This window comes from Neodiprion fabricii, chromosome 1 (genome assembly GCF_021155785.1).
Source record: "Neodiprion fabricii isolate iyNeoFabr1 chromosome 1, iyNeoFabr1.1, whole genome shotgun sequence".
Lineage (NCBI taxonomy): Eukaryota > Metazoa > Arthropoda > Insecta > Hymenoptera > Diprionidae > Neodiprion > Neodiprion fabricii.
The window spans coordinates 32640383-32666668 of NC_060239.1; the positions used below are offsets into that span (position 1 = coordinate 32640383).

Here is a 26286-nt window from a genome sequence, read left to right on the forward strand (position 1 = left end):
TCGCACGTTGCTGCTCGCGATCGTTCAAAGTCGACGGTTCGTACGGGTACCTGGAATTATAAGGATTGAAAGTTGCGAATCCGCAGAGGTGGAACCGCAGGCGGAAGAGAATCCGAGGTACTGCGATTCCCTCGCCACGACCTGTCAAGTAATTCTAATTGTACACAGACCGCGAGTTGACATTTCCAGCAATGAGGGTCGCCGATGACTCCGATACCCGGGGTGCACAAAGGCGGCCGCTTAAAGCTAGCCGGCTAGTCGTAGGTAGGTAGGTTGGTACCTACGGCAATGCCGCGGAATTATTTGCACGTGATGATTCCGTGAAGATTCCGCCGAGTTCACCGCGAGTCAATGATCTTGATCTTGATCGTGAAACATGGGAACTAGCCTCGAGGTTAGTTTTAGGTCTCGCTGCCGGCGGCGGAGCGGGATTTCCGTTTCATTTTTTAAATTGCGTCACCGGCTCTCGCGGCTCCGAGGATGGGTAATTACAATGTAACTAATTAGCCGCAGCCCCTCCCGGTCTAAAATATATGATCGGTGCAAATTTCGTGCGGCAATGTTGTGCCGACGCGGCTGAAAGGTCACGGCTTGACCGGATCGTAAATACGCATATACTCGGTGTTCGTTTTGGCCGCGTGTTAGAGTTTTGAGCGTGTAAACGTCCGTCGAGACGCGAGAGAAAGAGAGAAAGGAAGGAATACCTGACGCTTCTGCCGTTGGACAGGGAATCACAAAGGCTGATGCTGCTACTTGCGACATGTAGGAAACGAACGCTGAGCCCATAACACACTAACGACAGAAGAACCGCCCGGCGATGCGATCCATTCAGCTAGGTATTCCTAGTTCTCCATTGTTCCATTTCGCATTTGCATACGATTTAATGGATCTCCCAGCCGCTATTGTACGATTCAGGAAAAGCTTTACATAACAGCCTTTGGGGTCGATGTAATCACCTGGCAACCTAACTAACTGCGTCGATTGCAGACGAGACGATTCAGAGCTTCGGCACCAGATGCGGAACTTTATCGCTATTCGAAAACGGGGCGGTGCCGTCTGTTTTTCCGCGTACGCGTTATGCCAATCGACCACGTAATATAATACGTCGTTTAAAACCGTAATGGCGTTCGCGCAATTTCCTCACTATAATAACCAATTTTCGCATCACGTGACAATAATCGTTCGTAGAAGTATAGTCATATGTATGTATATGCATATGCATACAAGCCGTTTAACCTCGTTGCTATTAGCAAACGCGAACGATAATACTGAGTGGATATTGCGACACCCGAACAGAATAACAAAAGTCAATTCGGCGAACGTCGCTGGTCGTTTTACTATCCGCTTCTCTCACCATGCACACACGTTTAATCATCTGTTATGCAACGTTTACAGGAACAACATGTATCCTCTACCCCATTGGGAACGAGGACGTCCGTTCTGATGTCACGCCGTGATATAATAAACTGAATAACAAATCGGCTAATTTTTCCTGTCGCAAAGGTGCTCGAATGAGAACAGACGAAATTGCTTTTGGCGAAGAGGGTTTTCCTTTTCTTTTTCTCAGCTCTCACAGTCCGATCTCGTCGAAAGCAAACGGGAATCGCGCGAGGCTCGACGTGCACCAGGTTCCTAACGTTTCGTCCGTTACATAAGTATAAACGCGAGGTTCTCCGTGCGCGATGACCGGAGTGTCCTCTGCCCGGCGGCGCTACCATTGCACCGGAAACGGATGTACGCTCCATGGGAGACCCGCATAACGCGTGCTCCCTCGTTCGTTGACTGTTCTCCAGCTCGCGATGCGCCGGAGCTTCGCATTATTTAAAACTACCACACGCTCCGCTTAGTTGGGAACTGCAACAGTTCCGAGCCCTCGACTGGCGAGATGCGTTACGAATTCATAACTCGATTTCAAACATGGCTCGGTCGAGAGTAAATTCTCAAAGGCTTCGAGTCGGCGGCCTTCGGCAATTCTTTCCTTCGTCCCGTTTTGATCGCGATCGGATCATCGAACCGAACCGATGATCGAAACCGAGCCGGAAGGTTCGACCGACCGATCAATGAAATACTCACCTCTTGTTCTCTTGGAAAACCCAGCGGAACTGAATTCGCAAGTGGCTGCTGCTGCCGGGGATACGCAGGAACTTTTTTCCGTCGACATATGCTGCTATTGTAATATACCAAACACTCCACGCGTGTCAGGGTCTAACGTAAATTGAACCGTGCGCTAAACAATGGCGCAATTAACTTGTCACCTGTTAAAAATTAAGTCATTGGCTTTACGCGATACACGTGTAACACGTATTATATGCATATAGACCTATAGCGAATGGAATTAAACGTTCTGGAACGAAACTCACGTGAGTGCGGCAATGTAATAACCCGGCAGACGCGTATTTCATTTGTATTATTTTCCTCGAGGCGAGTATTTCCGTCGTGCATTAAATCGATATAACGATTCAATTTTCACGGTCACGCGATGCGAACGGGGATACAAAATTTTCGAATTCTTTGCTCAAATTGCACCTCGCATGTATTCGCCTTTGTCCGCGACTTCTCGAACGCGTTATTATTCGACCTACCATCTTCGCCTGCACTCGCTGCATCGCCTCTGGGACGCGTGCAGGAAACTTCGAAGAAGCGTGTAACTGCGGCATAAACAGACCTCGGCCGGGGATATCTTCGCCTGGGAATCGGTGCAATTTGCATTTTTTCAAGATATTATTTAGATTAGTTACGGGAAGAAGACCTTGATTGCGTCAAATTGGCGGAACGGGTGATCGCATCTTGCTTACATAAGCCGTCGGTGTGTTTGTACGTAACGCCAGCGGTCAAAAGAGGCTTAAGTTTTGTCTACGAACCATGCCGAGTGGGTCCAAAGTCCGATTTACGGCTGACCGAACAATCGCCTCTCTGACATAGCCGCGGATTTATTGTACCAACACAGTTTGACCAACGCTGAACTAATTTTACCGTCGAAATTAGTTGTTCCCAACTCGTACGGCGAAACGACCGAGTTCCATTCTTGATCGCCGCAACTGCAATACATGCGCTTGAAATATTTATGCATATCGCATGTCATTTTCTGCATGTCATCGAAACTCTCGTGCTGGCATGTAAACGTACGTCTATTCTCATGTGGGTATAAATATGATTTAAACCGGAATCTTTTAATTAGTTCTCCGAGTGCGGCAGAGCTACTATTACCCGCAACGACTAGTTGTACCCATAAGCCGAAGGTATAAACTACGCACATGCACATGTGTACTTTCATCACTGAAACGTGTTCGACCAGTTTCCCCTCGCACGGCATCCATCAGTGTCGTCGAGAAGGTTCAATGCCACTACCAGTACCGATACGTTACTTTGGTCTATGAGTGAGTTTTAACATTTTTCCGGATGTTTGGTTTTTTTTTTTTTTTTTTATCCCATCGCAAAACGATATTGAGCCGTTGTCGTTTCCGATCGTCCAGCGATATCTGGATCTTGAGGAGCTGGCCGAAGACCGACTCGACTTAAACCGTCAGATCATATTCATAGATAGAAAATAACCCTCGGGTTATCGCTTCTTTTGCCCATCGGCTATCCGAAGAGGTACTCCGGCTCTACTCTTCTTACTGAATATTATACAGGACGCGAAACTGTAGCAGTATAAACCTCCTGCCGCTGGTGCAGGATAATATTCATTTATTCAGTAGCTCAGGGCATATATATATATATATATATGTGTATGTATATGGTATGTACCTTATACCTTGACGTGCTACGTTTCTTACCCTCAAGCTCAAAGATTATCTATCCCCGCGGTGCATGTCGTTGTCTAACACGAAATGAAATATTGCAAGCTTTTTCCAATTCCTCGGACGATTGCCGAGAATAGTGGGGATCGAGTATCGAAATATCTGATTCCCGATATCGAATAATATGGCTCTCGACGAATAACGGAAAAGATAAATTACCTGTTCTGCACCAGAGATACGTTCCTTAAATTATGAATGGCGAAGGAAATTGCAGATGAGAAAAAAGTTAAGCGTTATTACTCTTCGAAAACTAATGAAATTCATATTGCACAGTTTCGAAAACACTTTTTACAATATGTATAAATAATTTTCGGTTATTTACAACCCTATAAAGAGCTTTTCGACACCGACACCTATCCACAGGATGACGTATAGCTACTGGGGAATGTTCTGGTATCCGTAGCACAAGTCGTACCTGCATCGAGATCGGAAAGATGAGGCATTTGGTCGGAATGGTTGTTTTCTCAGCTGCAGTGGCATGTTGCAGTTTCACGACATTTGTTGCTGGAAGAACAGGAGCAGTGAGCTTGACCTTCTTTATACACATGTTGCCATGAAATATTATAAGCGTCACCGGTCGGTGGGCCTGTGGACACGGTCACGTTGCCGGAGCGGACTTGTGTCGGGGTCAAAGAAGGCATCACAGCCCTCGAGAACTGCGCCGCGAGTTGATCGGTGAGAAAAAGTGGAGCACGATGTTGCACGGTCGTGCTTATATGTATATACAATATACATAAGAGAAAAGCAAAAGCGACCCGCATTCGCTGCGGGTGAACTTGAGACGTTCGATTTCTTCGGCGAAGCTTCTGGCCGACTCCGGTAGCCGGTACAGTAATTGAAGGTTGTGGGTTTCGATGACGGTTTTACACGAGAAACTACGAGAGTTAGGTGCGCCTTGGTCCATGAACAACCCGCATCATTTTTCAGCCCGATTCGGCGAGGCCAAGGTGAGGTTCTTGGTCAGGTTAGGTTCTGTCAGGTCAGGTCAGGTTAGGTTAGGTTAGGTTACGTTAGGAGAAATGCCGACGACTAGTGGAAGACCTTATCGCTTATAGTACGCCGCACGCCCGGTGCCGTTGCTGGACAACGTTTTCATTCCCCTTTATTTTCTGCGAAATGGCAACTCAGGTGCTAAGGACATGGTTACCCGTCACGCGACTATGATATACGGTCACAAGACTCTCCTACGTCTCAAAGGTTCCCAGGGACGGCAAAGAGGACCTTTCGAAAAGGACTGTGCCTATTCTCACAATTGTTCGATCGTCCCTTCTTAAACGATCCACTACAAATCCTGAAAGCTCGCAATCTCTATCCGAATTTTTCGTGTAACACATTTTTCAGTTTTTCTGAAACTTGTAAACGCCAGGGTTCGATATATGGAATTGAAAGACGCGAGCCAAAATTTCCTCGAAATCTCCTCGACTCGTGAAAACATGTCGTGCGAACTTGAGAATCATTAACCTTCGTAAAATCGTTGAACAAATAACCTTTTCTCGTAGAGATGCGACGGCCCTGAGATTGTGCCTCGACCGGTACGCAGGGCTCGACGTGAGAGTCGGAGTAAAGCGTACCGCAGGGTTCTCGTAACTGTTTAAAAAGTCCTAAGTTACGGCAAGAGGTGAATCTTGCAACGTAGCAAAAGCTCAAGTGAGTTACGGCTACAGAGGGCGAATAAACGTGTCTACGGCACCTCTTTGCGCAGTTACATGAAACCTCCGCTGACTTTTGATCCGCTTTGACCTTGACCAGTCATAAATGTATGGCAAGTCACAATGTGTATCAATAATTATACCTCGGGTACAATCGGAACGGCGAAAAAGTCATCGATCTTATCGGATGCTTTATAATTACCGGTGACGTCTACTCGTGCAGCTTCATAGTTTCCGCGTTAGCGATTCTTGCAATTGTCTTGAACTACGAACCGTATTCGACACGGACATTCCTTTGCCTATGTGTATATCTACGTGTAACGTATAGATGCGTGTACGATTCTTGCTACACGATGACCAAAATTTCTGGTATGATGTCAGAGGCTTCGGCTATATGTTTGTTGGTACGTCGACCACCACAATGTTGTCTTGATCGGTGACTCGATATGGTCTAGAAATGACAATTCATTCCAGGCCGGTGTATATGAAAGAGACTAGATCAAAGAAGAAATTTGCCTTGAACTTGATCTCGCGATGCCTTCAGCTCTGTTGGCGTCGATGAATCGCCCGAAATGACGATGATAGATAAAGAGCGGAAGGAGTGCGTGTATAATCCGAATCGTACTGTATCATGCCTGAGGTACGAACACGGTGAAAGAACACCAAGAGGCCATGGTAAAAAATCTTTAACGACGGTCACCATGAAGCGTATACTGTTATGTAAATCAGGCGATTCTTCATCAGCCGTTCTGCGGTTAGTAGAAAAATATTCGGCCAGTCATTTTCGTAATCGATCGGAGTGCTGCACGGACGTAAGATAAAAATCGTCTCCAAGATCTGTTCCGTGATTGGTGATGATTGATTCCCGCTACGATTCGTGATCCATGATGCACGTTCTGTTCTATACGGAGTAATCGAGTAACCAGGCTCAACGCAAAGCTTGAATAATGTTTAAATATATAAAACGAAGCGAAGCGATCCCGGAATCGAAATCGCGATCTCAATGCGAGCAAGAATCGTTCCACGTCTGTACTTTTTTTTCTTTATTTTAAGACAAGCTGCATACCATTCACGTGCAGTAACCTCTGGAAACGAATCTGACTTCATCGGTACTGTTGGATTTGAAATTTGAACCAGTACACCTCACCGCTGCTACTGTTCCATGTGGGTACAAGCTTTATTGGTGACAAGGCTAGAGATAGAACGAACTAAGAATAAGTGGGACTAGCCACACATCTGGCTCGAAACCCACGCGAGTGTACGATAATCGCCGATCGAAAACATGGTTTCAAAGGCAGTGTACTGTAATGCGCGTGGGTAGACGGAGTCGCATATTTGCTCAATGAATTCCGTTGCAGGGTTTGATTGAAATTTGAAAAGGACGATTATTTGGCAGGTTTACATGGAGAAATTTTGCAGCAAAAGGGGAATGAGTTAACGAAACAAGCCGAACCTATGCTCGTTGTGTCGATTCGACGGTTAGGATTTGAATGAGAAAAGAAAGAAAAAGGAACGTTTTAAATAAAAAGAAAGCAAATGTAACCACGGAGAGAAACACTTCGAGCGTAACGCGATAGCGAACGAAACAAACGAACGGACACAACGCGTTGAGAAAATTAACGGTACATTCATGGTACATTATCGGATGACGCCTACCGAACCCTAAACATTGATCCGGGACGAACCCTGGACTCATCTCTGACCCCGGGTATATCGTCTTCGGCTCTCAAGACTGTCGCACTCGTTCTCAGATCTGTCATCCGATAACTGCCGATCAAGGACTCTACGTGTACGAATTAATTGGACCTCTACTGCCCCGGATAATCGTGCCCCACGACTCGAGTCTTGCAGGTCGTTTTTCATGGAAGCCGTTATTAGGCGCTTTGCACCGTCAAAATTTACCGTTACTGCGATAGGTCCTGATATTGAATTAACCGAAATCCGAGGTGCAAAATGTCAAGAATGACTGTTGATCACCCGGAGAACGAAACTTTCCATAACCAGTTTTGCGGTTAATACACGACGTCGTAGAAATTAGTCTTCCGCGGAACGCCCACGTCAAGTCCTCCCACGTTGATATGAGTTCTAAATTTTCGTTTCTCTTATCGTGTTACAGATGCGTCTACCGATCATCACCGCCACGGAAGAATGTCGCTGCACGCCGAGCTGCCCTCGTCGAAAGCGAAGAGAGAACAAGCGCTCCGAAATATCCTGGCTGCAAAACGTCGCCAAGCCTTGGCGCAGCGTCCTGGCGATCAGCTGCGAGGCGTGAGCGCGACTCGGCTGCGCGCTGATGTGCCAAAGGATGCGACCGACGTCCTGGAGGGCCAGGAGACCAGACACGGCGTCTACGTCGCGGCGCCCGGTGAATCCAAGGTGGAGATTGGGGCCCAGGAAGAAGCATCGGAACCGTTAATCGGAACTGCGGTCAGAAAAGCCGAGAGGGATTCGAGCCTGATGGAGGGTAGTGGAAATCTGACATCTAAGAATTCTGAATCCGGCAAACAGACCGCGGAGACGACGGATCTCGGTCGTGATGACAGGACGACGGTTGGAACAGAAATCAGACACAAAGCATCGTCTGGCTTTTCGAGGAGCGGGCATATTTCTACGACTAGAAACGGTTCCCAGCATCTGCAGAGGGTCGGCGGTGCTAAGATCGCGTCCGGGAGCGAACCTGATCCTCGAAAAAGTAGTAGCAACAATACAGTGATGATGTCCGACAGTCTGTACAAGCACTTCAGACCGGTGGAAAGCAACGTGCCGATCGAAGAGATGACGCAGTTTTTGTACTTCGGTCAAAAGCTCAGTCCTGAAACGCAGAATACGACGAGCAGTAACTCCGTCGAAGTTACGCCGACGGTTTCCCCGGTTTCGAACTCGAGGAGACGCTTCGTCGGGAAGAGGCTCAGCACGACGACGACGCAGGTCCCGGTTCCCACCCTGGAGGAAATCATTAACGAGGAGATGAACATCGCGATTGAGAAACAGACCATCGAGAGGAACAAGATCCCGAACCTGAAGGTGCCCGCCTTCAGAAATCCAAGCGCCAGCAGTCTCTACTACCGAAAACCACCGACGAAGCCCGCCGACCCGACGATCGTCTCGAACGTGATCGGGGCTCCGGAGACGAGGAACGCGTCGGAAAGCGACGCCGTCGCCAAGGGCGAGGGGCGCCCCGCGGACCCGTCCGCTCACGCATCGTCGGTTGACCAGGTGCTCGGCGAGACGCCGGTCCAAGGGAAAGGGGGCCCAGCATCCCACGAGGCTGGCGCATCTGGGAATGCAGCCGGGGAAGACGGCTCGACCCAGATATCGAACGAGACGAGGAATCTCGGTCCCTCGGTCGCGACGTCGAGTGGCGGGGGGGAGACGGGGTACCAGGAGGATTCAGGGTCCGTGGTAAACGGGCACGCGGTGGGGTATCCTTCGGAAAAAGTGACGCTGACGAGTCCCAAGGACGACGAACCTCCGAGGATGGCTTCCACCGCGACGACGGATCACCCGGAAACAAGGCGAAGCACGACCCTGAGGATAGTCGTCGGCGAAACCTCGACGTCGAAGGTCGGAGAGGATCGCGGAAACCTGGCGCTTCCAGGTGCGGGCTCTCCACCTGTCGCTCTGCCGGCGCAACAACACGTGTACGCTTACACGATAACCAACGTGACGCGACTGTTGCGCAACTACTCCGGACCTGGGGTAAGCAGCAAGGAGGAAGGCGAGCAGCACCGGCAACAGGGACCCGCGCCACTCGGGACCGCCGAGATAAGCGACGGCTCGTCGAGCGGTATAGTGGCGACGCGGTCGCGGTCCGATCTCAGTGCCGGCTCAGCGGCTGAAGGAGTTACAACTTTGGAGGGGGAGCAGAGCAGCGATCGCAGTGGGGATCACGGGCCCCGGTCAGACCCAGACGCAGCATCCCGCGGTGAAACCTCGATTCGAACGCCGCTCGAAGTAAACAAGCCTCGAATACCGGACTCGGAAGCCGGTCAGAGGGACCAGAGTTCCGTTGGACCAGTTTCCGCCGAGTTTAGTGATGAGATAAACGCCCGGGACGTGGATCAGCGCATGCTGCTGAAATCGGCCAGTGCAGTGTTGAACCAGAGACCCAGTGAGGAGCCGATCGGCAAAGGCGCTCGTCACCGGAACCAACCTCGCAGGCATAACTTTAGGGCGGATCAACCAGGATCGAAAAACCACAGGCGGCCACCGCCGCTGAGGAACGAGGAAGGTGAGCCGGATTCGATACAGTTTGCGCATAGTGAAGAGACCGATAAGTCGACAGCGGTTCGGTCGGATACGTCGAAAACCTCTAATGAGTCACTGCATTCCAACCGACCCACGGGTAATGTTACACAAAGTTACGAGGGGCCCAAAAGCGTAAATGGGAAACGTAATTTCGAGGAAAGTTTGGGACAAATGACACCAGACATGTTGGTGGAACAATCACTGAGGAGAGACTCGGCCGTGACGGATAACAACGCTGCTCCTGATATGCAGCTTTTGGATGTCACTACGAAGCCTTCGGAATCTAGGAACCTCACGCGGGTTGAGGAAAACTTTGACGGATCGAAAGGAAACGGTGGTGACAAGCCTAATGGTTATAGCGAGGTTAGGGTGACTTCTTCCAAAAGTGCAATAAGCGGTGGTAGTTATTCTAATAGTTCTAATGACGGTGTTGCTAGCGAGCAGCCCGGTGATAGGGCCCAGGTTCTTCGTGACGATGCTTCCCAAGTGGAGGCGAGAGGTGGAACGATTGATCAGAGACCCGAACCGACCGCGACGTCGGGTAAAGAAACTGTAACAGTACAAAGTACAATTCTACCGTCGCTTTTCTCGGTTACACCGAGGATACTGTCGGCGGAAGATGTGCCGGCGGAGAAAAAGGGGAACGCGGTCACCGTCGAGGAGTCGGTCACGCAGGTTCCAGTTATCAGAACGACGAATCTCAGTGAGGCGAATCGGCCCTTCGGGATTGCCGAGGATCTGAGCCCGTCGGAGATCCAACAGATGTACAGGTCGCCGAACACGGTAAGACCCGAAGTGACGACGATCCCGAACCCAGAAGTACAAACGTCGGAGGAAGGCGAAGGTGAAGGTGAAGGCGGATCGCCGTCGTTGACGGTCACAAAACCGAACGGTTCTCGATCCGGGGGAAATTTGAACGGTCAAGGAACCGTGAGCGTGGAGAGATCGCCGGAAGTCAGAGGCAGGAACTTATCGGACAAGTCGAGAGACAAGGACAACGTCCTGCCCATAATGCACCTGTACAATGGAACGTCGATCTTCAACGGAACCAGTTCTCCTGCCTCGAGGTCGTCCTCCCACGGAATTGAAACTCTGCCCGTAATACTTCCGGTCGCCGGGCAAGAGGGACAACGAGATGAAAAAGGGCCGAGCTCGGTTACCGCGACTTCGCCTGCAACCGCAGGTTCACTACCTGACGTGGAAACGGCAAAAAGTAAGGCTCACGAGCATCCTCCTCCTCCGGCCGGCCGCAATCCCGGCGCCCAACGACTTCCTGATTCCTTGTCGAACAAGCCAGACAATTCAACCCGGCACCGGGCAGACCAGCCGGCACCTCACGAACCCGGAGAACCCTCGTACTCCAACCGAGGAAGCGGCTTGGCGAGTGCCGGTGTCGGTACAAACCGAACTCGACACCAGTGGCAAACCCATCAAACCCCCGTGCCCATGTTCAATTCCTCGACGTTTGATCCTGCTGTGAACAGGACGTCCCTCGCCTCCGAAGGCGACACGGTCGCCACTCAGGAGACGGTGGCCGTCGTCAGCTACATCCTGGCGACCCTCGTCGTCTTTCCAATCGCCGTTGGCGTCGGACTGATCTTAAGAAGACTGATTATTAGAAATCGCAAGGTAAAAACACACAGGCGTTATGCGCCATTATTCATACTCCTTGGCTTTATCCACTTAAGTTTTACAAGTCGTAAAGATATTTATTGCCGAACCAGTTTTACGACGGTGAACACATCGAGTCACTGACGTACGATCGATGCAATTCACCCCTGAAACCTGTATAAAATTGGGTTGACGAGTATAACGCGTTCTTCTTCACTTCACTCACACGGAAATGTAGGAAATGTATAGATTTTTCATATCCTGAGAGTTGCCGGAAAGGGGGGGGAGATACCTTAACGCTTCACGAAGCAGGAATTCGTCTTCTTCTTCTTCTTCTTCTTCTTCTTCTTCTTCTTCTTCTTCTTCTTCTTCTTCTTCTTCTTCTTCTTGGCGTTTCGATCATTCCCGATGGCTCGTTGTTCTGTTTATCCGCGCTAGTTTTAATCAACGATCGTTCGTTTACGATGATCAGACCTGCACGTACGTTACACAAACAATAAAAGCGTGACGCAGATTGTGCAACAGGTGTATAAAACGCGTTTGAAAAATGTCTAACGTCGATTGTTCGTAACGGGGTATTCTAACAAGACTCGGCATGCCGTTTGGCAATAACAGGTGTGTAATACGTCAATGCGGTTTCTATAATTAAATATTTCGCGTCACTTTCTCAGTGAAACAACAAGACCGTTGACGCGTTCGTTGCCAAACAAAACACAACGAAACTGCGCGCTTAGTTTCAGCGACGTGTACATCTACTGTATTCTTATCATTCTTTTCTCCTTTTTTGTCTCCGAACACCTTTTGTTTCACCGTTTACCCTTTCTTCAATTCCTCCTTTCCGGTTGAATTTAATTTATGCTCAGCCAAGGTACGAGTACCTTACCATCGGATTCGTTACGTGCCAACGGGCTTCGCTTAACTCCGGGAGTCGTTACGACAAATACTCATCAACTCTTCGTTGTTAACCCAAGTTTTTCTTTTTTACTACGAGAAACGCGTGTCGGACGCAGGTGACTGTATACCTAAGCTGGATTATGCCAAGTGGGCGATGAACGCTTCTGACGTCATCGCCACATGTGCCATTCATCGAGGTTACCGAGTCACCGCGCAACATGCACGCGTCTTGTACTTTTTTAATACGTCCCGTAAAATACCGAACAGCGACTCAACATTTTGGGATGACTCGAAAATTGGTTCAGCGAAAATTGGATTTTTCTTTTACCCTACCTTTTTCTGATCCGGGACAGCTTAAATTGCTGCTTGATATAAAATGAAAATAAAAAATTGAAACTGTGAGCGCGACTGGCACATCTGTTAATCTCAAACCCGGCATCGTAAGCTCGAGGCAAAATTTTTTTGTACCGTTAGGAGAATACAAGTATATTACCCGAGGTATCTACGATCCTCGTTCGTGGTGTAATTTTTGAGACGTCGTTGAACAAGAGTCGTAACGAAATATATGATGATGATTTTTATCGACTTGCGTAGATGCTGGAAGAGTCGGATACGTCATCGGAGATAAGCTGTAGGAAAGACGGTCTGAATCTGGAGAAGGGAGACTTCAAGACGTCGATCGAAAAGGCGATAACAAAACTGCCTCGGATACAGCACCTGGTGAGTTTTTATTAAAAGCAGTCCCATTACGCGTGAATAAATTTCACTCCCGATGCAGTCGCTCCCGACCGCGATGAGGAAGAAAAACGTGTTTTAATCATTTAATTGGTCCTCCAGTGTCACGAGGGAGAAAAACCGCCTCCACCTCCGAGCCAGGAATCCAGGTGGGAATTCCCGCGAGACAAACTTCGGCTGCAGACGGTCCTAGGTCAAGGAAACTTCGGGCAGGTAAATTTACGGCGCCAACATCGCAAACAACGAAGTTTTTTTTTTTTTTTATACCCCGTGTAACATACGCGCTCGCTCACCGCGCGCCTCGGAGCCTTTGGACTATTGTAACGAGGATGAAAAGCACGTTACGTTTCGCGGCGTCGAATTGTCCGGAGCAATTTCCTGCTGAGGCTATTCAATCCGCAGGCCTTGCCTCGTGCGTTGCAAATTGAGGATTATCACCTCCGCGCAAAACCGAGAGAGTCAGAGAACGAGAGGAGATTCGTTGCATTGAATCGTTCTGTGCCCCGAGCTCGTTCCGAACCGACACACTTCTTCAGCCGCGTGCATGGTATTTATTGATTGAAATATCAGGGCATCGCGTTACCGAGACTCGTCCAGTCTCACATTCGCGCATTTCTACCTCGCACTCGCACGCCAGGCGTTCGGCTTACCTGCAGCGGTATCCACTGACCGTGGTCGTTAAGTGATTATGCAAAGTGTGCTCCCGATGTACCATATTCCCTCCGTAATGCACTCGCATCGTTTTCCTTCTCCTACAGGTATGGAAAGCCGAGGCCGACGACCTCACCGGTCACCAGGGCACGACGCGGCTCGTCGCCGTTAAGACCGTCAAGGAAGGCGCGTCCTCGAGGGAGAAGGAGGACCTCGTTCGGGAACTCGAAATCATGCAGCAGTTGGGCAATCATCCGAACGTCGTCACCCTCCTCGGCTGCTGCACGGAGGAAGGTGAGTGTCGATTGATTTGTATCAATCCTCCTCCTCGATCAGGAATCTCTCTCTATTTTACGAATCCTCTCTCGAAATTGCGACCAGAAGCGATCCTTGTTAATTTGCATCTCAAGCTGAGAAATTCATAATGTATCTTCTTGGTGCCGAGTAAGAACATCCGGAGATAATCTACCGTACGTAATTAATGCAATGGCGACGTGTCCGACAGACCATTGTTCACAAGTCAAAGGCGAGCCATAGCCGGGATATTCGCGGGATTATTGTTGTTGTCGTGGAAATGATTTGCCATCGGCAAAACGAGTTTCGAAAAGAAATAACGCTGTAGCTTTTTTATTTTGCAGGTAATTGTAATCACGTCAGACTCGCGTGCACGATTTCGTATTTTAAAACGACGAACGAATTCGTCTTGCAATTATGACGAATCGATTTTTTATTCTCATATTTCTAGAAAAAAAAAAGGTTCGCGAAGTTACGTGAAACGTCGACAAGCGTCATGATTATTGGTAAGTTGAGAGCGGAATTTGCAACCGCTGTAAAATGAATCATAACAATTTTGAACAAACAGAGGAAAAGAATGGCGCGTTATTATGTAATTGGTGATTGCGCACGGCGATTGGAATATCAATGAGTGAAGATCATCGCAGCGAGAGGTCAACAGATAGATAATTCAACTATGATTTACTAATTTCTTTAATTACACCGGCGTCGGAATATTGCATATTATTTTTTTATTATTCGCGCGGCGCCAACTTGACCCTCTCGAGAAAACTGACGGGGCTAATAAATCTTGCATCGTGAATCTCGAACTAGCCGCGTAATTCTATCCAGCGAAAACATGTTTGTCTGCGAAGAAGAAGAACTTCGAGTATAGACGTGATTCTCAATTGAATCGAAACGCGCTCTGAACGCATTGAACACGCCATGTTACGCACTGCAATTTTAAACTCTCGCCCCGATTTAATTTGAGGGTCATGTCTACGACACGGCCTCGCCCATGCGTCAAGAAAGAAGGAAAAAGAAAAAAAGAAAAGCAGCGAAGAAAGGAAAAACGCCAACACATCAAGTACGACGTGAATTTACTCGATTACCATTATGTACCGTATCATACTTTCAAATTCGTGATCTAATTGTTCATGGGAGGCGAGGATCTCCATTGTCATAAGACTCTCTCGACCCTCGCAGTCAAATAGTCCCAGCCTAAAAGCTGTGCTTGAAACTTTGCAGACAACAAAGGGTTCTGCGAATATATTTCACCTCATATATGTATATAATAATGCGACTAGGGAGAAAAATTTATGGCTGGTATTCAAAATACGCGCATTGTTTAATCGATACACTTTGAATTTGGATGAAGTTTTCGATGCTCTGAAACCGATTTTCGCACTTCAGATTCCGCATTGCTGTAGAAATTGCAAAAGTTTTATTCCCTATTACTTCTAGGATCTAGATTACATTTGAGATTCATATTCATCGTCATATCGTGAAACCGAGACTTTCCGAATGATGTAAAAATCGGATAACGCGTGATAAAAAAATTCTAGAGTGCCCGTTTCCTGGTCACGGTTTACGGATGCGACCCACATATCTCGGCATTAATTACGGAATGTATTTTATCGTGTCCCGAAATCGGCACGAGGTCTAATTCATTGTCATGTGCAAATATAATACTTGAAACAAGAGAGACAAAGAGAGATGAAAAAAGACCATGGCTGCAAACGAGTGGCACTCCCGAGATTTAAACAAGCTTGTCCTGCGCTAAACGGTGGGCGGTTTTTCGTTCGAAATCGGGTTTTGACTCGGATGATCTACGAGGGTCAGTTTTTTTTCCGTAATAAAATAGAAACCGAAGAGGATAACCGGCGCGGGCGGTTCGATTGTAATCTTTTGATCCTTTATTCTTCCTCGAAGATCGAGTCTGCAAGATCGGCTTGCCGCTGCAGTTTGCACACCGCGGGGTTTCCTTAATCGCCATCGAATAATTGAATACTGCTTTGTATTGTACGCATTCACGGAGATCCAGATAGCGGTGACAAATTTCGATTATTCGCGCCTCGTATTTCAGACGATTGGTAAATTTATAGCCATTATCCCGCGGGCATTATTTCCCGGTAAGCGAGCGTCGTTTTTTGACTTCCGGTGCACCTGTGATCTCCAGAGTCTGGAATCTTGATTTTTTATTAAAATCTAATACCGCGTTGTGTTGCAAAAAATGAGAAAACAAAACAGCGCAGCGAAGAAACGAAAAGCTGAAAACTTGGAAAAGGCAAACGGACGGTCGGGAAATAATTTGTCGAAGTAGCGGTTTCTTTGAAACAGCGATTATTTCAAGATGGCTGACATTTCGCACACTCAATACCCGACAAGCACCGCGCGGTGGGCGTTGAATGCTATTATTTAACATTGAACCGAGAGTGAATATATAAATTTATAATGTTCCACCTACAAGCTTCGCGCGTCCGAAGGAAACTCCTGCAGACTGAGAGCTTTGAATAAGTCAGCTTCATCGGATGCGCCACTCGAATACCGAGACGTAAGAACGAGACGTTCAAGGTGTTTCGATAATTTTTTCCGATTCGTATCGGCACGCGAACGCAGCTGAAGCGGATCTTCAGATGCAATAGAACTTCGACGCCTCTAGTCGTATCTGCTGACGGTTCTCTCGCTTTTCCTTATTTTTTCCCCACCTCCGAATCGCTGACTTCACGTCTCAACGCGGAAACAATATATTTTACTCTAACGAACATCTCGTTCTCAGAATTCACTTGATCGCTTTTTCTCCGCCTTTCGCGATGAACCGACTTGCAGTTGCGTCACTGTTATCGCAAATTCGTTGTACGATCGTTAAGCTTCGATCCGTGCCTTGTCTCCGGCCAATCGTCACCCTAGTATTGATTTTTCAACTTCTATACGATCGCGCTGAATAAATTTGCGAAATTTATCCGCACGAATCTTCGGTCTAATTCTGATCGATGGCGTACTTATACCGGCGGTCTCAAGTCGTTTGTATCTCCAGCTCTCCCGGCACGCAGAGTAAACAGCGATGGAGAGATAAAAAGGAAACGGGTGGGACTCGGCTAACAATCGCGAATTATTAGGCGGGCCTTGCCGCCCAATACGAAAGTTATGGAGGCCTTAAGGCCCCGACAAAAGTGCCCTCATAAGTTACAATCAGGGCGTACTGTGGGTGGCTGTCCACCTACCCTGGAAGCTCGGCCATAATACGAGTCTTAAAAGCACCATAAATACGCCCTTAATATTTCCAGGAGCCCAGGAGGGTTCCATGCTCGAGTGATTTTCTAATCGTACCGACGCATGCACCATTGTTTATAGTTATTACCTATCGTAAAATATTACAGAGGCACGTATGCTGCTGCAGTCGATATTTTCCCATGAGGTTGCAAATCAGGCCGCGGCTTCGTGGACGTCGATAATATTCCATAATTCATTACCGCATCGACGGGTTGATATTTCGCTAACCAGACCGCGGACCTTCATCGCTAGCCTTTGGGACGAAACCAATTTCGTTGTGACGCTACGCCAAAACGTAGAAAAGAAAAATTTACAGTGAACACGTTTATGCGAAAGTCTTAATTCCAATTTACAAGTTAGGTCGATATAAAACCCGCCCCCTGATTGTTCCTGGAAAATCGCGGGTCGTTTATTTGATCATCGGCATGCTGTGTGTATGATATGTTAATCCATAAAGAGAGAAAACTTGGAATATTATTAACCCATCAGATAAATTTATCTGCTCGATACACGAAATTTCGTTCGATGCTATACCTATGACGAATAAATTTTTATCCATGGTGAAACGAACCGTCCAATATAGGTTCATGTTCGTGTTTTCAAATTTATTTCTTGTAAATAATTTTTACGGTTGAACAGTGCCAAAGCAAAAAGAGAAGGAAAAAAAATACCTCAGGTTCGCGCGTGGAGTTTACGACCAAGTCGTGAGCCACTTTTTATTATCAACCGGATCACATGCACTTGGAGCGATAAACGCTGTGTGCAGTGATACCGTCGTCAGCGTTCACTCGATTCCCGGCTAACAATCTAATTATGCAAATTTCCCACCCAGAATTGAGCTTGCAAATCAGCGCTTCTATACACAGACGTATAAAAAATACGTTTAAACGCGAATTGTATTCAAAACATGTAAGCGTTTATACCGATTACCGCATTGTTCTTGCTGTTATCCCGTTGTTGCGAATTTTCTCAGTAACCGCAGTTAAGCGTTGCCGTACGAAATACACGCGTATAATAAAGCAGCCGGCGATCAGACGCTGCACTTGAATGACCTCATCGCCGAACATCGACGCGTGGCTGCAGTTGACATTTTTCATGTATTACGAACGGTTTAGTCATAGCTTGTCACGTTCACGGCTCAAACTGCAGTTGCACGTGGGTTTCGATACGACGATAAAAGAACTGGTTACAAGACGCCTGCCAATCTCGGTATAGTTAATCACCGAGGCATTCACGTCAGCTGGTTGAAAGAACAGCTGTAATTGACTGATGGAAAAATAAAAAGAATATCAGAGTTTCGGAATACGGACGACGGTTTGAACGGATCGATCAGGTTTTTGCAACCTCTCATCGACACCGTGGGCCAATTTTAAATAAAAAATTAAGTTTTTCTTTCTTTCATTTTCAGAACCCCATTACCTTATATTGGAGTACGTTATGTACGGAAAACTGCTCGCCTATCTTCGCGATCATCGGACCAGACAAGACTTTTACAATTTTAGCGAAGATTCCGCGGCTCTGACTTCCCGAGATCTCACCGTCTTTGGCTACTGCGTTGCGAGGGGCATGGAGTACCTGGCTTCGAAGAAGGTGAGCTAGCTTGAACTCACAAAATTTTCAACCATTCGACGTGCTCCGAGAGAAAAATAAGAGGTGAAATCGCTGAGCGTTGGTTTCTTTTATCGCCTCCGCGAGTCTCTTTACAAAGTGTCACTGGGTCAGCACGACTCGAGCTCAAAAGGAACAACTTGTATAACCCGAAACGTTTATCTGGGTTACCTTTGCAGTGTGTTCGAAATATGAAGAGTGTAAATGTTTCTCGTAAAAAATTCGTCACCGTTATTCTTCCTCCGCACTGCATGAATGAGCTCTTGAAAATGGGTCTTGAATACTTGCGCTCGATTGTTGGCTCGTGTATTATACTTGTAAGCTCGAGTTGTAAAACGGTGACCGTAGAAATGTATAAAGAAAGATGGAAAGAGTAAAAAAGCCCCGAGAGGTTTGCTATTGCGGAACAAATTTCGTTCAAGGACCTTCGAGTTGGGAAAATATTTGCTTCAAATATTTGTCACCTTGTAGGATTTGAAATATGTGTCAGTCGGCCTTTTAGGGACGTGAAGGTCGCGAGCATGGCAAATGAGCTTGAGAAAAATGAATATCCAAATTTTTATCCTCAAACGTGCGGTTCGACAAGCTTCCAAGAATATTTTAAGTTCAGAAAAAACCGAGTTGAAACCCGAATTATCAACTAACTAAATCTGTTGTAATCGTTTAACACGTTTTCCGACATAACGCCAATTCGCCGTTTCGCAGCCGGAGAATCATACAGGTTTGCTTTCGGAAGAGCGATCGTTCTTCTTATCCACCTGTACAATTAGCATTTCCATGAAAATCATGAATATAATAGTAGTTTCGAGTAGACAAACAACTAAGCCGGATCGTACGGTCATCCTCAAAGACGTAATTATACTCGTTTCAAGTTCTCGGCTCTTTGGAGAACGTGTATAAATAAGCGGTTGATAGTTAATACTCGTTCGGATCGCGTCAATTGCACGCGATTGATCAAACCCAGCAACAAAATACGTCAATGCCAAAGTTCGCGTTGCGCTTGTTGCACCTTCGCCGCTCCCTGCAGGTATAATAAAAGTAATCGGCGCCGGTGGGAAAAAATTCATCTACAGGTTTCACCGCCTGCACTTGACGCCCCCGCAACATACACGGTTCTCCGACGGTTAACGATAACGAATGGCTTTGCGAACGGCGTTGATTAGCGATATTTGTGTCTCAGCTGACGCTGGATCATCGATTCGCGTCACCTTTGTTGGTTTCTTACTTTGAAGCATTGTGATTGCGTGCATAATGTAACATGTCGCCACAGCGTCGATATTATTGATCGGTGGCTTCGATTTTATGCCAGGAAATTTGGGATATTCTTAAAATATGTCGGTTAAGCGGGCTTGTTAGTCTGAAAAAACTCATGCTTTTTATTTATAAAATTACTGTAATCGTAAGCTGCGAAAGTTTGTCTGAAAATACAAGAATAGAAAACACTAGAATTGTAAAAAGCCGCTTACTGCAATTAGACATCGATACTTTATTTGAAATAGCTTCAATGTAATTGGGAAAAATATAACAGATTCGATGGATTTTACTTTACGATTACTCATTTTGTTCAGACGACTATTTAAAAAAAATTTACTTGTAAACTTTTTTTTTCTTTTTTGTTTTTATACAACAAAGCACCAATATTGAAACTTGACTACTGGAAAAAAATCAAATCCGCTTCGTTGACTGTGTAGAAAATATTCTTCTGAATAAAATGAGCGAAAAATTGTAGAATCTACCATATTTTTAACCATTTTGAAGCGAATTGAAACGAAGCATCGATATCTTACATTTTTTTTGGTAAGCTTGAAACTGAATTGATTTTAATTCTTGGACGTTGTGCACTTGACAGAATCCGACGAACACAAGCAAAAATTTTTACGCAACCGACATTCACTCAATTTTGTACAAAGTTTTCGTGGAATTTGTAAGACTGAAAAGAATTCCAGGCTTACCAACAACGGAGTAAAATATCCAGCTGATTTAAATTGTGGTTTAATAACTCTACGCTGAACGTCTGTGTATTCTGATTCAATAATTGCAGGTAAATATATTCGGTCGCTAATGAGCGGTTTACAGAGTCACGCGCCGTCTGCGTCACGTTTTGCAAAAATGTTCTTCAAGGCTCAGAATTGCAGATTAAATATCATTCTCAGTCTGTCCAAGAATAGCAAACACGAGAGGTTAAATAGACGTATTGATATTCCAACCATTACGCAAAAAGTGTTAAAAAATATCTGCGGCAAGCGGGGAACTTCGAGGAGCGATAATATGTATTCAAACCTGGAAATTTACCGTGCAAAAAATTATTCGATACCCAGACATCCTAATTATGTAACATAAATAACGAGCAATTAACCGTAACGTTTTTCAATTTATTCCACAGATTATCCACAGGGATTTGGCCGCTAGAAACGTGCTGGTGGATCACAACAAACTCTGCAAAATAGCCGACTTCGGTATGTCGAGATTTGCCAACGAGGACGGTGAGATTATAGAAACGAGACACGGCAGGAACGCTCTTCCCATCAGATGGATGGCCCCGGAATCTCTTATCTATTCACTTTTCACCACGAAAACGGACGTCTGGAGTTTCGGGATCCTGATGTGGGAAATCGTGACTTTAGGTGAAGTAATTTTTCCCCAAAGAAATACTTTTGCTTTTTTAATTTCGTCGATTTACAACTACACGCCAATCAAATTAACAGACGTGGTATAAATATAATAGGTACAAACATTACAAGGTGAGGTTTTTATTTCCCAATATCAAACAATCTCCATAAAATTTCACTGCTACCTAATTATTCGTAATTCTGGATCTATATTCAAGTTAATTTTTCAGTTTTTGATTTTCTCTGTTCTCCAGCTTCATTGGTTATAATAACCTTTGGGTTCGCTATCCTAGTATAATAAAAATTATTCTATTTTATTCTATTCTAAAATTGACAAAATGTGGACGACGATTACTTCGTGGCGTGAAAAATGAAGCGTGTGTAAAAAAAAAAAAAAATCTAAGCACGACGTATCGATCGGTGATAATTTTCGCGGCTGAATCGAATCCCTGATTTTCAAATATTTCAGGTTCTACGCCGTATCCTGATATGACGGCGAGAGAAGTGATGCGGAACGTGCAGAGCGGATATCGCCTAGAGCGGCCTTCGCACTGCCGAAGCGAACTCTTCAGGGTGATATCGAGGTGCTGGCAGGCGGATCCGGACCGAAGACCCGAGTTCCAGGTCCTCCGAAGGGACCTGGCGCAGCTCCTGGAGGACAACATGAACGGACACTACGTCGACTTGGAAAGCTTCGCCTCCGAGTGCACCGACTGAAACGACAGGCCGACTTCCAGGGGTTGATCCGGACGAAGTTGCACCTTTGGTTCTGCATGCGACTCGTTAGTCCGTGCCTCCGCTCTCTTCGCGAACGCGTCCGGTGTTATTGGAAGTGAATTTTGTTTGAATCTTCGTACCGTTTCTTTGCGAGCGTTCGGAAGAGAGTCTTGAGGTTCAACGGATTCGAGACGAGTGGTTTTACCGTTGTTTTTCTTTTTTATGACGATCAATCGGTCTATTCGGGGTGACGGAAGCTTTTGGAAGAGCGATGAAACGTCGGTCACTCTCGTCCTCTTTTTTTCTTCTGATTTTCACCTCGTTTATACATATCATACTTCGATGCTATTTTTCGCCACGTGTTCTCTTGAAAATTTTCACCTTGCCATTGGACTAGTGTCCGCAATTACACTGCTGTCTTTTTTCGAACCGTTATACTTGCTCATATATATTTAATTTGATACCCAAAAGCACCCGTGAAGCATCTAAAATTCGTTACGACGAACGTAGTGAGAAAGTCGTGATTTTTGTTATTCTTTTTGATTTTTTATTATTTTTTTTTTTTTTTTTAAACGTTGATATTAAAATATCATTCCAAGAATCAAAAGTCACTGTACTTAAGGAGGGAATATTTTTCGTGTGTTATAGTGATAATTAATAATTAATAAATATGGCGTGAGACGTATTTAGGGAAGGAAGAAAAAGGCTGCCTGTTTATAGAGTTTTCTGTGGATTTGAGGATGTTTTTATGCTAGAGAGCTTGACAAAATATGAGTATTCTGTTTTTAGTATTATATTATAAGTATGTTATACACTACAGTATATGATAAAAGTTAAGTAGTCCTTCTGGTGATGTAGTCGCCATTTAATCGATATACATGTTTACGTCGATGAGTTTTTTTTTTTTTTTTTTTTTATGTCAAATAATCATCAAATTATGAGACATTATTATGCCAGAGTGCAATTGCAAGTGATAGTATGAAGTATTCTAATCTACGTTATTCCACTTTGTAGAATGTCACGTATAATTTATTCTTCGCTGTGAGCTCATCTGGCATCGCATGCAAAGTATTCTTATAAAGATTGAAAATAACAAAAACAAAAAATAACACAAAACAAGGAACTGCAAAAGCAAAGCAAAAAGAAAAAAGAAAAAAAAAACAAAACAAAAACCTGTAAATATATAATATCGCCAATCAAAAACACAAAAATATAAAGTTTTCATGTTATTCTTATTATTCAGCTCTTAGATCCGTAATTTTATGAGATAATTTTACATTTTACAATTATTCTTAATCATTCTAGTCTTTCGACAAGTTTGTGGCGGCGATTGGCTGTACCCTGATCACTAATATACATATATTTTACAATTTAGAGGAAAAAATTTGCGATACAAAAATTAATAACCCAAGAGTCATGATCTGGATTCGGCTGTTATTATTTATAATGCGTCAGAAAAATTATCCAGATGTAGTAACATATCCATATCTTATTCGTCCGGGTGTCTAATAAATTAAAATCATATATATAATTCGTATATGTATTGATTAAAAACATTAAGCCAGCCAAAGCTCCACCTTTGTCAGTTGATATGTAATTAATTAAGTTTTTACAACTGTGACTTCTCAGTGTATTTTTGCATTAATTTATTTTTACCATCATATTTTCATTCCTTTTCTTATCATAATTTTGTTGTTTTATTTTTTCTCTCTTCACTTTCGTTTTTAAAAATATCGACGTCACGTACATCACGCGATACGTTGATTTGAAAAATTGTTATTAAATTTCTTCTTCATACCTCCGCGTGAGCTGCAATAGCAAGAATCGCGCATCACTCGCATGTTATACACACCTACCTACATATATATATATATATATATACATATATATACAAGTAAAGAAACTCTACTTAGTCTCAATTATTGTGTACTGAGCATTGTTCAAGTTAAAGCTATCGTGTTTTCAACGTATCCGCCTTATCGTTTTTCTTCCTCGTCCAACTCCCGGACCTTTTTCATTTACGTCCCGACCTCATGCAACTGGTTTTGCACAAAATTGCCCCACGTGCCTCTTTGCCGCAACGATCGATGCAACTTCGGATCAAACGTTACCAAATTAGGCTTCACCTAATGCTCAGCTGGCTCTGCTTGCGTTGCGATGCAATTGCGAGCCAGGCCTTGGCGCAAGGTGCATATCATGTTGAAATCTAATTACGGCAATCTCCCGTCTCGCATTTTATAAATGGAATGAAAGAAACTCGAGATGTAATTTAGAGTTTATTCGATCGGTAATCGATGGGCTGGACAAACTCGAGGAGAATTTCAATCTCTGAAATTAACACACCGTCCATGTGCTGCACGTTATATTTATCTTTTTCTGTAACGGTTTGCAGGCGGATAATTAGGCAGCTGTTGCCTCCGCAATGCGGAGTCCAATATGGACGTTCTAGATTTTAATATTATATACTATATATCAACGTGCACTCGACGTGCAACAAAGATCACCGTGTCTAATTTACCCGAGAAACTACGTGTACATGTAGGTATGCATACACTCCGCGCACTTAATTAAATTAATTACCGTCGTGTATACCGTACGTGCAATTACTCTAGTTTAATTAAAACGGAAGGTGGGCAAATAATTACAATGAGCTACTCGGGTCTTCCAGATGTCTTGAAACCTGCTGCACGGCTAAAAACTCTGTTTACACATATCTGCAATTCCTTATTTCTCGGTCTCTACCTCCAGAGACACTCTTCGTAAAACTTGTGGGCTTATCGAGAAGCTCGATCTTTTTGTTTCTTATTTTTTATTCAAGTTACTTGTGAGAAACGCCACGCGGTCCGTGATCTATGCAGAGTCTCGTTCGAGTAATTAACCAATTCGTATTTCAAGCTGATTGGTTCATAATTTGCACGGTTCTTTTCAAGGGCCGAGTTAAGTCGCAACTGTGGATAATAAATTAGATTTATCAGCTTGAGCAAACACTTATCGTTTGACAAATGGAAAAATGTAAATTCAATCTTGTTTTAATTAACTTATGAATTATAACTTGGGTTTTTTCAGAATAATAAAAGAAAAGTATCCGAGGTGACTAATTGTTCAGGTTTTTCACGGTCGTTTCAATTTACTGAACATCGGTAATTGGTGATGTACTTATATGGAAATTAACCAAGTATCATACAGCAGAAAAATAAACCCGTTATCCTAAGCTTCGTAAATTCTCAATGATCTCATTTCAATCATTATAGAATTTGATAATTAGTGCAAAAACAATTTCTACACATCGTATGATAACAGAAAAATTGCACAGCATATTTTTTATCATAGACTTTGTGTCCAAATGAGACATACGTCGTTTCTTCTGACGAATAAACTCTCGACAAAAATTGTTCATCAAAATATTCCGTGCGGTTCACACAGTAGCCGTTCAATTTCAAAAGAGTCTGAGGACCTAAGAATAAAATTATAGTAGTTGAAAAAACAAGTAATTTAAAAAAAAAAAAGTTTCAATTAATTCATTTCAACGCAGCAATCGTTAGTTATTTATATTCAATATCGAAATTTCTACGAGTTTCAGGAATCCTGAAATATTTTCGCTGTAAAAAAAAGTTGCACAGTATCGTCACGTAACAATATTAAAAAGCATGATCACGAATTTATTATTTCTTCTCCGCTTGTCAGAATCAGCTGAAAACTGGTCCCGTTATAATTCAAATCGGAAACGCTGCTGTCGCCACACTCTCACCCGAGGATGAATTCGATACAGACAGAGTCGTGTATAATAATTCTCGAACGACAGAAGTACGCTTGTCCAAACGTAGGAACGTACGCGAAGCGTGGTCAGGTTCCCGGATGTACGGCACACATGTAAAAATACACACACGTCGCAGGCCCGACGTTATACGAGCTCCGAGGTTTGTCGTTCAATATTTATGAATAAATAATGGGTACATGGGAGAAAATTGAACCAACGAGCGAGTCAAATAACGGCACAGCGTCGGAAACTCGCTGCAAGACACTTTCGTTTAACGTAAAGAGAAATTCGTACCCGCTGATTTTCACCGTGAAACACGAGGTCGTAAAAATGTATAAATAAATACCATCGATCATTAAAAGTGATTCGCGATCTAAAATGATCCATATTTCTGTAAATAATCGTACGGCATCGCGATTGAATTATGTCCGTACGTACACGTGTATAATACCGGTAGCGAT

At 44.8% G+C, this 26286-nt stretch overlaps 1 protein-coding gene across 2 annotated transcripts in view; it reads left to right on the forward strand.

Annotated features, from left to right (window-relative positions):
* Positions 1-24038, forward strand: part of LOC124188016 — a 108000-nt gene extending 83962 nt beyond the window's left edge. For both annotated transcript variants that reach the window (XM_046580276.1, XM_046580277.1), the window contains exons 2-8: positions 7566-11326; positions 12797-12922; positions 13040-13150; positions 13696-13882; positions 18543-18724; positions 21126-21366; positions 21821-24038. In XM_046580276.1, the coding sequence (XP_046436232.1) occupies positions 7566-11326; positions 12797-12922; positions 13040-13150; positions 13696-13882; positions 18543-18724; positions 21126-21366; positions 21821-22068 (4856 nt within the window). In that variant the 3' untranslated portion in view covers positions 22069-24038. The remainder of the gene's footprint in view (positions 1-7565; positions 11327-12796; positions 12923-13039; positions 13151-13695; positions 13883-18542; positions 18725-21125; positions 21367-21820) is intronic.
* The last annotated feature ends 2248 nt before the right edge of the window (positions 24039-26286 follow it).